The following is a 12624-nucleotide window of genomic DNA, read 5'->3' on the forward strand; positions in this document are numbered from 1 at the left end:
GGTTGACGACGACGACCTCCTTCCTTTCCCGTCGGCAACCTAAGCGGTGGAGTGGAAGAGCTGATCAGTAGCTGATCCGGCCAGAACAAGCTGTTTGTACATCATTTCGGTGTGAATAGTAGAACAAGTAGAGAGTGTAAACGCGTCGAACGGTCAAGCATTTGTCGCAAGCCAGCCAGACCGGCGGACGGGAAGCGTTTGTCGGTTCAACCGCACGCCATCAGTCCACCGCCACGCCGTTCGCGCGATGCCTTTTCCCATCCGGAGATCCCAAGGCACAGATAGTACACCGCGATGTCTATTTCATCCGGACATCCCACCCAGGAAACAAATACACACGACACAACCTCACCCCCGAGCATTCGCCAGTGAGAGAGAGAGGGAGAGAGCATGGCGTCCAACACCGCACCCGCACCCGCACCCGCACCCGCCGCCGACGAGCTGCTGCACGAGTTCGGCCCGCTCCTCCGAGTCTACAAGAGCGGCCGCATCGAGCGCCCCCTAGTGCTCCCGCCCGTCGCGCCGGGGCCCGACCCCTCCACGGGTGTCCAGTCCAAGGACGTCGACCTCGGCGCCTACTCCGCCCGCCTCTACCTGCCCCCATCCGCCGCGGCCGGCACGGCGGCGAAGCTCCCCGTCATCGTCTACGTCCACGGCGGCGGCTTCGTGGCAGAGTCCGCGAAGTCCCCCAACTACCACCGCTTCCTCAACGACCTCACCTCCGCCTGCCCGGCCCTCGGCGTCTCCCTCGACTACCGCCTCGCCCCGGAGCACCCGCTCCCGGCGGCCTACGACGACTGCCTCGACGCCCTCCGCTGGGTGCTCTCCGCGGCCGACCCCTGGGTCGCGGCGCACGGCGACCTCGGCCGCGTCTTCGTGGCCGGCGACAGCGCCGGCGCCAACATCTGCCACCACGTCGCCATCCAGCCGGGCGCCGCGCGCCTCGGGGGCGCGGTGCTGATCCACCCCTGGTTCTGGGGCTCCGAGGCCGTGGGGGAGGAAACAACCGACCCCGCGGCGCGCTCCCGGGGCGCGGGGCTCTGGATGTTCGCGTGCCCCGGCACCAGCGGCATGGACGACCCGCGGATGAACCCCATGGCGCCCGGCGCGCCGGGGCTGGGGGCGCTGGCGTGCGAGAGGGTCATGGTGTGCACGGCGGAGGGCGACTTCCTCAGGTGGCGCGGCCGCGCGTACGCGGAGGCGCTGGCCGCCGCCGACAAGGGAGTGGAGCTGCTGGAGACGGACGGGGAGGGCCACGTCTTCTACCTCTTCAAGCCCGACTGCGACAAGGCCAAGGAGATGCTCGACAGGATCGTCGCCTTCATTAACGCACCTTGATGCTCTCTTCACCGGACTACGTGTTTGTGCTCCGTTCTAGGATTATGGCGATGAAATAAATTGGATTTACTGGAACAACTCCAGCCATCCTCCTGTTTCCTCACCTACCTCTCAATTTCAGGGGCCTTTAGCTTTACCAATTATCACCTTTGTTCATACTCCCTCCGTTCGGAATTACTTGTCTCAGAAATGAATGTAATTCGGAACGAAGGGAGTACTTACCATAAGACATTTTATAAGATGTTTGAATATTTTAATATGAGCTACAGAAACGAGTAAACAAAGGCATTAATTAAAATATATCTATATAGATCCGCTTAAAAAAGTTAGAACATCTTATTTCAGTACGGACGGAGTATATTTTATTGTATATTTTCTTTTGGCGATTTGGTTGTTAGCATTTGCACGATTCGGTTGTTCGTTTTTGCTGAGTGCTGTGCAATGGACTGCTTGCCTTGGGCTCCAATTATTATTTTTGCATGATAATACATGTCTCATTATATTATAAGGATTATGTTACAAGACACGTATAAATCAACCTGGCAAACCTGAAAGGACAGCAAATCACTAGCCTTTACACAAAGGAACAACAGCCAAGAAGTAAAATTACAATCAAGACCGAAGAATCCTCGGAACTTGACACCAACGCCCGTCACCTGCCTCTGAAACCACCATAGCAGCCACCAAAGAAAAAAAAAGACGAATCACCTTCACACCCGAGCTCGAAGCGGCTCCATCGCTGATATGCAGCTTTGCGGACCTCCAAGGTGGCTCACCAAAAATAAAACCATTACCGTTGAACGAATCAGACCGGGGTAACACCCCGAACACGCCATCGAACTCTAGATCTGGCACCCCCACACGACTAAGACGCCAGAGGAGAAAACCACACCTGCCATCCACAAACCACGAACCCAACACACGATCCACCATCTTCCAGATGCCGCCGATACAGACCACAATCTGCATCCGCTCCTGGACTACCTCCCAAGCTCCACGGCGGCACTGGAGCAAACGCCGTCGCAATGGCGGAACCCGAGGACACAGGTCCACCACGAGGATGTCGCCGCCGCCACGCCATCCTTACTTGAACAGACTGATTTCCAAATCCATCCCCAACCATAGGACCGATCGCCTGTCGGAGTAGGATCTGAAGAAACTTTATTTAGCGCCGCCATCGCCGCCGCCGAAGCAAAGACGATGAACAACCTAAAAATCTAAACTACTAGTAAAAGACGATCCACACACGTGAATCCGGCAACCCCTCTCACCACCGAAAACCGAGGCCGCCGACGAAGGGGAGCCGCCGGAGGGCGGCGGCGTGGGAGACTCCTGGCGACAAGGTCACCTTTTCTTTCTTTGAGCGGAAGAAAGGAAAGTTGTGGGCTCCAATTAGATACGATTAATTTCTAAGAACCCATATAATTATATTTTGCGTACCATATACTCCCTCCGTCCGGACGGAGGGAGTAGACTACAATATATGCTTTCGCAAAAAAAATAGACTACTATATGAACCTAGGTGGCAAATGCAGAATAAATTGGATGGATAGGCCAAAGCCTTTACTCGTCTGCAGCACCAAAGTTAGCAGTGGAAATATAATCTTTCAGAAGCAACTGGTGCGGATGGTCCATATCTCCTATCCAAAATAAGAAGGGAAAAAACAGATGGCCAATATAACCATTACAACTTCACAACCCTCGCTATCTGTTACTCCCTCAGTCTCATAATGTAAGTGATGATATTTAGAAATGATACTAGTGCTCAAGAAATAATACCCTCCTCACCGGAAAATCTGCCACTCAATATTACATTTTACAACAGTACAGCTTCGTATGCAGAAAAATATATTACATCAAGCCATCATCACTTGAAACACAATGTGATGACAAATCTTCTATGACACGATGACTAAGACAGAACTTCAGATTGCATGAGGTATATCTCAAGCATGGATGAGCTCAAGCTGCAGTATTTTACCCCTTGAGAAAGCATACACTCTTAATAATATGATGCAATCATATTTCTCCTCGGTAACCTCCACCGCCGTAGTAATCTCTTCTGGAGCCGGCGATCGCCACAGACTTCTGGTGCTCCAGCTTTGGACAGTCAGCAAGACGATGCCCAAGACCACCACAGAATGCACATCCTTTGACACCACTCTCCTTGGCAATAGCTTCAGCATCCTCTAGCGGATCAACGAGCTCAGCAAGCACTGGTGGTATTCTTTGCTTCGCTTCCTTGAGCAGGTGCTTGAGGTCAAGAAGCGTAGTCTCTGTCTGGTTCTTGTTGATGAACGTAGTTGCTATTCCTGTTTTCCCACATCGACCGGTTCGACCAATCCTGTGGACATAGTTCTCTATTTCGGCAGGCATGTCATAGTTAATCACGTGCTGGATATCAGGGAAATCAAGACCCTTTGAGGCAACATCAGTAGCCACCAAAACATCCTTCTTTCCATTCTTGAAGAACTCAATCGCATTCTGTCTCTCCTCCTGATCTTTGCCTCCGTGGATTGCAACAGCTTCCACACCCTTTAGAAGAAGATACTCATGGATGTAGTCAACATCAGCTTTGTTTTCACAAAATATAAGAACAGGAGGTGGAGTCTTTTGAAGGCATTCAAGGAGGTATATAATTCTGGCATCTTCCTTGACATACTCAACTTCTTGGATGACATCAAGATTCGCTGCCCCGGCTCTTCCAACATTGACGATTACTGGCTTCACAAGGGCGCTCTTTGCAAAGTTCTGAATCTTCTTGGGCATAGTGGCAGAAAAAAGAAGGGTTTGCCTTTGTGCCTTGAAATGGTCAAAAACCTCCCGAATGTCATCCTCAAATCCAAGATCAACAAGCCTATCAGCTTCATCTAAAGTTAAATACCTGTGCATATCAAGAAAAGTGCTATTAAGAATTTTGAACAGTCTGTGGTACTTCTTAAGAAGCTCAAAGAGGTTTTACTAGTATGAATGATCCAATGTAGAACAATAAAATACAGGCTAAAACATTTGCATTTAAAAAACGGTTATCTCCTAGGTAATGGGGGTATATTCTGGTATTTGAACAGTGACACTTCACAGTGCATACATATGGAGCATGGAGGATTGACAGCTCTAATCCCCTACATTTGGTCCAGAGCCACTCAACTTTCAACATTCGTACAACTATGCAGCATGTATAAGGAAATCAGCAACTGAGGATGGTTTAAAACTAAACAGCGTGTATTAGTGAAACCTAAAAATTCAACACTGCATCGTTTTATGTATCTTATTCTTCATTGGGAGCAGTGCATACTTAAAATTATGCAAAGTTCACAAATTGCAGTGCATATTATAAAGGTTGAGCTATGAAATTATAGATTGTCGCTACTAAGGCGCAGACTTCAACAATAGAATTGATACCAGACATATAACTGCAGTGTAGAAGTCAGGAAAATTAACATGAACATGAAGTCAAGAAATGTTGGAGTATAATGTCTGACTGTTAGAGTACGTAATGGGCCTAATGGGCCCATTAGTCTTAGGGTTAATTAGAGATAAGAGTCGCTTGCTTAGGGGTCAAGTAAGCCTTGCTTGGAAGTCAAGTAAACCTCTCTATATAAAGAGAGGAGATGTATCAATCTAATCAAGCAAGAATTAAGAAGGAAATCCTTCCGTCTTGCCCGGCCGTGGGCAAAAGGCCCCCGGCCGGCCTTCTTGCGCCCTCCTTCTAGCAGCGCCATAACAATTTGGTATCAGCTAGCTTCGATTCGATCATGTCTTCACCGCCGCCCAACCCGTCTCTTCCGCTGCCGGTCACGACCGTCGCCCCGCTCCTGCCCGCGCCGGGATCCTCCGTCGCGCCCGCCCCCGTCGTCCTCACCCCGGAGGTGTCCGGGGCGCTGCGGGACCTAACACAGGCGGTCCAAGAGATCCACCTGTTCTTGGCCGGGTCCTATGGGCCGCACCCGGCCGCGCCGCCCATCACCGCCACCGCACCGCCGTGGCTGCCGTGGCAGCCGCCGCACCAAGCGGCCCCCGCCGCGCTCGCCGGGCTACTGCAGCAGCCGCTGCAGCTGCCATCCATCGCCCCGTCCTGGCTGTCATGGCAGCCGCCGCACCAGGCGGCCTCCGCCGCGCTCGTCGGGCTGCTGCAGCAGCCGCTGCAACTGCCATCCACCGCCCCGTCCTGGCTGCCGTGGCAGCCGCCGCACCAGGTGGCCTCCGCCGCGCTCATCGGGCCGCTGTAGCTGCTGCCATCCACCGCCCCGCCCTGGCTGCAGTGGCAGCCACCGCTCCTGGCGACCTCCACCGCGCCCGGCGCTCCGCCGCAGCAGCCATCATCGGTCAGCTCCGGCCCCGCATCGACCGCGCCGACGGGAGTCCCGATCCACCAGATCAAGTTCCCGCCGTCGCCATCACCGCTTCCCCAGGGCGTCCCCATCCAGCAGATCAAGCTTCCGCCGTCGCCGTCACCGCTTCCAGCTTGGATCACTACCCGCCACGTGTCGACGACGGTGAGGCTGCAGGCTGCTGCACGCGGCCTCCTAGCGCGTCGGCGTGTGCGGGAGTTGCGTGGTCTGCAGCTGCCGCTCCTCCCAGTTGCGCTTCGCTGCGCAAAGGACCTCGATCTCGTCCACTGCGTCCGGGATCTTGGGCATGCTGTTTTCCCCATGGGCAGCGACCTCCAAGTCTGCGACATTGGCGGTTGGGGGAGCGCACCCCTCCTCGTCATTCTCCATCGCAAGCCCCCCACTCTTCCCTGTGCGGTGCAGACCAACAGCCGTCCGGCAGGAAGAAGGCATGGTGTCACCGACAACAACGCACCACGTAGCACCACTGCATTCCGTCACCGGGCGCCGCAAGGGCGCCTCTGCTGGTCACTCTTGCGACCACTTCCAGGTGGTCCTACACATGCACTCCTTTTGTCCAGATGGTGTCCATGGGATCCAGGTGGCTGTACACGTGCATGTCCGACGTGCGGATGGTGTTCAGTTTTTGTTAAGGGTCCAAAATAAAGCGTCCCAGTCCATTTCAGGTTGAGAATAATAAAACAAGCCGAGATGTAAAAGGCTTATTTTTAGGTGTTAGGTTTGGGTTGCGTCGAGTCATGGTTATAAGTTGGTTAGGCTGCAGCTTGAGGACAAGCTGCATGTCCAGGTGGGGTGTAGTGTTAGAGTACGTAATGGGCCTAATGGGCCCGTTAGTCTTAGGGTTAATTAGAGATAAGAGTCGCTTGCTTAGGGGTCAAGTAAGCCTTGCTTGGAAGTCAAGTAAACCTCTCTATATAAAGAGAGGAGATGTATCAATCTAATCAAGCAAGAATTAAGAAGGAAATCCTTCCATCTTGCCCGGCCGTGGGCAAAAGGCCCCCGGCCGGCCTTCTTGCGCCCTCCTTCTAGCAGCGCCATAACACTGACCCTCTCCCATAGTTCCGATTTCTGAAAAACTTGGCTAATGCATCAGTTCAATATGGTATCGGAGCCACAAGGTCTCGGGATCAAATCCTGGCCAACGCACTATTTAATACAAAAATAGTTGCGATCTAATCTCGATCCCATGTCTAAGGTGTTCCTGTATGTCCACAGCCTAGACGTGAGGGGGAGTGTTAAAATATGTTGCCTAGTCTTTTCCATCAGTTCAGACTGATCGGTGAACTGGTTAGGTGCATAAACTCAACCAAGAGGTTTAGGGTTCAAAACACAGTAAACGCAAAAAATAATTGCGACCTGCCCCTGCTTCCACTGCCCACGTCATGAACTCCAAAGGAGTATAGACGTGAGGAGAGGTGTTGGAGTATAATGTCCGACCCTCTCCCATAGTTCGGACTTTTGAGAAACTTGGCTAATGCATCAGTTCAATAAGAAACAACAACATACTCCTTTTCAATATATCACTTCTACTCGAAAGTCTTACATTTACCTTTATCGTTAGTAAATCAAAACACTAAGCCCTGCTTAAAGGTGCTAATCTCGAAGGCTATGTTACTACTTCCAAATTAGCTTGTGAACAGTATTTGTTTCCTATGTGCATCACTTGTATAACGAGTTCTTGTGGTGATGAGGTACAGTGATGTGAACACTAGTGCCATTGTTGTGCCATTAGCCACTCAGACTAGTTCTACGGCTACCACTATTTTACAAGTTCATAATCTGCCAGAAGGTACGAAGAAAGATTTAAAGTGGACCGGTGCAGGCATCCTAGGCGCTATTCCATGTGCTGCATCGAAGAAGAAAGGAGACTTGGGAGTTTCTGCTAGTTGCATGGAGGTGCCCGTTGTTTATATAGGAGACGTTGCAATCCAGCTTGTAGTTTCACAAGAAGTGAAGCCAAACTTTAGAACTCCTCCAAGGTGGTAATCTCAAGCATGCAAAGAAGAAATTCCTTTATGTTTTCTTATTATATTTTAGGACTTGGGTGATCAACGTGGCCGGAGTAATTAATTAGTTTTCTTAATTAAGAGAGTACTAGTATCACGGGAGAGGTCTAGGGATAAGTTGTGTTAGGAAGGTTAAATAAATAGATGTTTCTCTCCGAGATGTAAAAGGAGAAAACTTGTTAGGTACTAAATCTTTTTACGCGTACGTGGTTGAGTCGGTTAGCGATTAGTTTGGCCGTGGCTTCTGTGTACGTCGCCTTTATAACAAGGCAGTTTGGGTCATTGTACGGGACAGAAGTTTTTTGGAGTTAAAAAAAAGACAGAGAAAAGCATCACATCAGGATGCGCCAAATATCTAAGTTGTTTTGCTAAATCTGGAGAGATTAAGTTGCTGCTGCACGGCCGGTTCGATCCGATCGATTCCGTTCGTAAGTTTTATTCTTTGGTCTTCTAGCATATTGCTTGATCCAAAGAACCGATCCGCTACTTCGTCGTCTATTTCTGCTATTACGAGAACTGTTTGTCGTGGTTCGTTGCTGATTTTCTTGTACCGTGAAAGATTGGGCCAACGAACGACTCGCCATCTAGTTGGGTCTCATCATACAGCATGGATGATAATGGAGCATCCACACAAATTCATGCATGCAGAAATTACCATACACCAGCATTGTCCATGCAAGTAACATCTTGGTAGCAGTGGGTCAGCATGTATGATCAGGATGGTTCCACCAGGCCAATCTATTTATTTTCCAATAGTTTAGTTACTTCCCAGCTATGAGGATTAGTTCTTTGATCTACCAAGCATGTTTACATTTAGATTGATATGGCCTATGTTTGCTAGGAGAACCCACTATATAACAATGCCTATTGTAATTGTCGGCATTAACGAGTAACCAAGAACAATCAAACTGTCTCATCCAAAATCTTCTCTACAGTCTATGGTCTCATCTTACTCCTGTAGTCCTCCCCAGGCCATCACCACCGCTACTCAGTTAAACAAGGACATTTAGTCTAATCTCAGATCTGGCCAATATTTGTTAGGAGAGCCTTCGATGATGACTATTGTAATCGTTGGCATTAATCAAGAACAATGAAGTCTTATCTCACCGCCTTCTCTACCCAGTCAAGTCTCATCTTCCTCTGCAACCCTCACATCAGCCACATTGTCTGGCGGTCACCCTATTGACTATTGCAATGTACAAATGTACATCACATTTATTGACGAATTACCATGATTTATCCATCAGAAATACACTCACCAGTCCATCCAAAAAAAATGCATCCCAAGAATTTTAGTTAAGTTTAGAACAAAGGCAAGTATATTTTCTTGAGCTTATCAGAAAACAGGGTTCTTGAACAATGCAAGTCCTTATCTCAAATCTTCTCTACCCGGTCTAGTCTCATCTTCCTCCATCACTCACATCAGCAACATTATCTTGTGATCACCCCTATTGCAATGTACAAATGTACATCACATTCACTGACGAATTACATGTTTTACCCATCAGAAATAAACTCAGTCCATCCACACTAACATATCCCAAGATCTTTAGTCAAGATTAGAACAAAGGGAGTAAGTGTATTTCTTGAGCTTATTCGGAAACAGGGTTATTATTGTTGAAAAGCATATCCTATGTAGCTTTCATATTAGCAATTCAGCCATAACAGAGCTTTAGTTCAAACTTCATTATCTGGCTCAACGCACTAAGTAGAAAATTATGAACCTATGAGACTAGCAGAACAGTTATACTCTGTTATCTGTCAAAGCTATAAAAACACCAAATCAATCACAAAAATCCAATGGATACCTGCAATTGTCAAGGTTCATCTTCTTCTTGGCGAGAAGATCCTTGAGCCGTCCAGGTGTGGCGACCACAATATGTACGCCCTTCTTCACCACATCGAGTTGTGTCCTCATGTCTATACCCCCAATGCAAAGCAATGGCCGTATTTCTGGGAATCCAGCCTGCTTGAGTGGAGTGAGGAACATATCGATGACATCATATGTCTGCTTGGCCAGCTCCCGTGATGGGCAAATGATCATGCCAAACGGGCCCTCCCCAGGCACAATAGGCATCAACATCTCCTCTTGCAGCGCCACCATGATGAGGGGCAGCACGAACACCAGAGTCTTCCCGGACCCGGTGAAGGCGATGCCGATCATGTCGCGCCCGGAGAGCACCACGGGAAGCCCCTGCACCTGGATGGGCGTGGGCTGCACGATGCCCTTCTCACGGAGCATCCGGAGGATGGGCTCGGGGAAGCGGAGGTCAAGGAAGTCGCGGGCGGGCGGCGGGATCTCGTCGCCTTCGACGAGGATGTGCCACTTGCGGCGGAGCTCGTCGGCCTTGTTGCGCGGCATGCGGCGGAGGCGCAGCGGCGGCTTCCAGCCGGTGCGGAGCGGCTCGGTGTAGGTGATGCCTTTGGCGAGCTCCCGCACGGACATGAGCGTGTTCTTGTTGGAGAGGTTGTCGATCATCTCCTTCTCCTGCAGGATGATCTGCTCGGTGGCGGTGACCTCCGGGGCCGCGCGCTTGAGCTGCGTGGACGTGACGAGGAGGCTGGGCTTGGCGGCGGGGGCAGCGTCATCGGGGGCGGCGGCGGGGTTGGCCGTCGGCGGGGGCGGAGGCGGTGGGAGGGAGCCCGCGGAGGCGGCGGCGGCGGGCTTGGAGAGGCGCTGGTGGCGGAGGCGGTCGGCCTCCATGGCCCTGCGCTTGGAGACGGGGATATACTCCTCGTAGTCGTCCTCGTCATCGGATTTGGCGGCGACCGCCGCGCCGGGGGCCATGGCTGGGGTTAGGGTTCGGAGGAAGGAGAGGCAAAGGTGGGGATTTCTTCGGGCACGGGAGGGAGATGAGAGGGATGGCAATGGGTACCCATTACCCACGTACCCTGCGGGTAAAAATCCTATTAGAGTAAGGGTATGGGACAAAAAATTATCCATGGGCATATGAATAGGGAAATGTTAAACCCATCGGGTAGAGTGGGTACGGGTATGAGATCATGTAACCCATACCCACATACCCATATACCCATATAAAATCTATATGAACTCAAAATTATCTCTACACTTTATCATGAATTTGTGAACTCAAAATATATGACTATGTGATGATGTATTGATGTGTTGTTGTTTACGAGAAAGTGATGTTGTTTATTAAAAATGATGTTGTTTAGGATGTGTTGTTGTTTAAAAGTGTGTTGTTCTTGTTATAATCTATTGTTGTTTATAGATTATAATTATATGTTGTTTTTATGACTATGAGTAGTTCAAGCTGATGCTTTGCAAATATGGGTAATTTTACCCATGGGTACCCATGTACCCTGTTGGGTAACGGGTATGGGAAAAAATTGTACCCATTGATGGGTATGGGTAAGGGTGATGGGTAAGCTCAGAGGGGATGGGTAAGGGTATGAGGTGGCTCCATCCGTTTCCAAACCCTGCGGGTGCCATCCCTAGATGAGAGTGGAGAGTATAAATCGATTCGACCAGAGAGCGAAGCAAACCGCCATTTGCCGTCAGGTGCATTTAAAGGCATGTTTGGTTCCTACCATTGCCACACTTTGTCACATATTTTTGCCAAGCTTTCCTAAGGTTAGTTCATCAAAATAAAAATCACAAGTTGGCAAGCCTAAGGAAATCTTGTCACGCTTTTTGTGTATGCTATGTGGGACCCAAGTGTGGCTTGCCAAAGGTATAGCTAGAACCAAACACTTGGCTAGGTTGATCAAACTTGCCTAACCTTATGTGTGACAATCTTTGGCAAAGTTAGTCACAAACCAAACTTGCCTAACCTTAAGTTTTTTCTTTTGGTATGTATTATTTAAGAAATTCTTTTTTGGCGATTTTTATTTAAGTAATTCTGTGGGCCAATTATGCGAAAACACATCTTAAGGAAACTCCATTATCAAAGGATAATGTTGTTTTTTTCCCTCACGCTAGGCCTTCATCCTCTGGCCACCCCGTCCGACGTTGAGTCCTCGTCCTCCACGGCTGTTTCCTCCCTGTTCTGCGACCACTCGGACTGATCTAGGGGTGATCGTGTGTCACCTCCCGGCCTTGGCGGGACGCGTTTGGGGTCTGCTGCAGGTCGAGTTTCTAGGGTTAGGGGTGACACGAGAAGGATCCTATCCATGGCAGTTGATGCATCTGCGTCGGGTACGGATGACAAGAAGACCTTGAAGAGATGATACGCCAGTTGGGGATCACCGGGGACTACCGGGATAATATCGTCTTTGAGGAAGAGGAGCCATCGTCGATGATCTCTACTTGATGGCCGGCTATTGCGGTAGTGTACTCCTCGAAGGATTATGGGGATTTTTGGTTCTATAATATAAGAATATGTGTAATGCTTGGGATTTGGCTCAAACGGTGAAGTTCAAATCGTTGGGGCGATAACTTGTACACCATGCAGTTTTCATGCTTTGGAGATTGGGACAAAGTGATAGAGGGAGGGCCTTGGACGTTCCGAGAAAGTCTAGTCTTAATGGCACCTTGTGATGGCTTCACAAAACTCTCTACCGTGGATTTGAACACGCTTAAGATGTGGGTGCAGATCCATGACTTACCGGACGGGCTTAGGCTTTTGTTGAAGTCTTTAGCTGGTAACATGGGTGAATTCTGTGCGGAGGAAAATCACTCACGTGACTTTTCGGGAACGACTATAACAGAATCTCACAATGAGATGAAAAAATAGAAAATGGGATGTACCATCGGATGGGTGATTGATGGCTGAGATTCGGGTGGAGGGATCTATGCAGATAACGTTGCAAAAAGGTCCCTTGCACCAAGTTAATTTGCGACAGATGTCCTCCTTGCTCGATCACAATTCCCCTACACATCGGTAGTGGAGGATCTAAAATTCCCCAACGACGACCAAGATCCAGAGTAAGTTGGGCCCCTGACTTCTCCAGCAACTTCTATCGAG

At 49.8% G+C, this 12624-nt stretch overlaps 2 protein-coding genes across 2 annotated transcripts; one reads left to right on the top strand and one right to left on the bottom strand.

Moving 5' to 3' along the window:
• The first annotated feature begins 316 nt into the window (after positions 1-316).
• LOC119275201 (tuliposide A-converting enzyme 2, chloroplastic-like) lies at positions 317-1766 on the top strand. The gene has a single exon (XM_037556003.1). The coding sequence runs from the start codon at positions 391-393 to the stop codon at positions 1336-1338; it is 948 nt and encodes a 315-aa protein (XP_037411900.1). The 5' UTR covers positions 317-390; the 3' UTR covers positions 1339-1766.
• A 1197-nt stretch (positions 1767-2963) lies between these two features.
• Positions 2964-10564, bottom strand: LOC119275202 (DEAD-box ATP-dependent RNA helicase 35A-like). The gene is made up of 2 exons (XM_037556004.1): positions 9505-10564; positions 2964-4222 (listed from the first exon to the last, which is right to left on the bottom strand). The coding sequence occupies exons 1-2, from the start codon at positions 10482-10484 to the stop codon at positions 3358-3360; spliced, it is 1845 nt and encodes a 614-aa protein (XP_037411901.1). The 5' UTR covers positions 10485-10564; the 3' UTR covers positions 2964-3357.
• Between the last annotated feature and the right edge of the window lie 2060 nt (positions 10565-12624).

The sequence above is a fragment of the Triticum dicoccoides genome, chromosome 3B (genome assembly GCF_002162155.2).
Source record: "Triticum dicoccoides isolate Atlit2015 ecotype Zavitan chromosome 3B, WEW_v2.0, whole genome shotgun sequence".
NCBI lineage: Eukaryota > Viridiplantae > Streptophyta > Magnoliopsida > Poales > Poaceae > Triticum > Triticum dicoccoides.

What these genes read in the sequence shown, in the direction of transcription:
- LOC119275201 (XM_037556003.1), top strand. Translation starts at nt 391, where the DNA reads ATGGCGTCCAACACCGCACCCGCACCCGCACCCGCACCCGCCGCCGAC.
- LOC119275202 (XM_037556004.1), bottom strand. Translation starts at nt 10,484, where the DNA reads ATGGCCCCCGGCGCGGCGGTCGCCGCCAAATCCGATGACGAGGACGAC. An exon ending in ATGAACCTTGACAATTGCAG is followed by an intron (nt 4,223 to 9,504) that starts GTATCCATTGGA and finishes TGATATGCACAG; the next exon opens with GTATTTAACTTTAGATGAAG.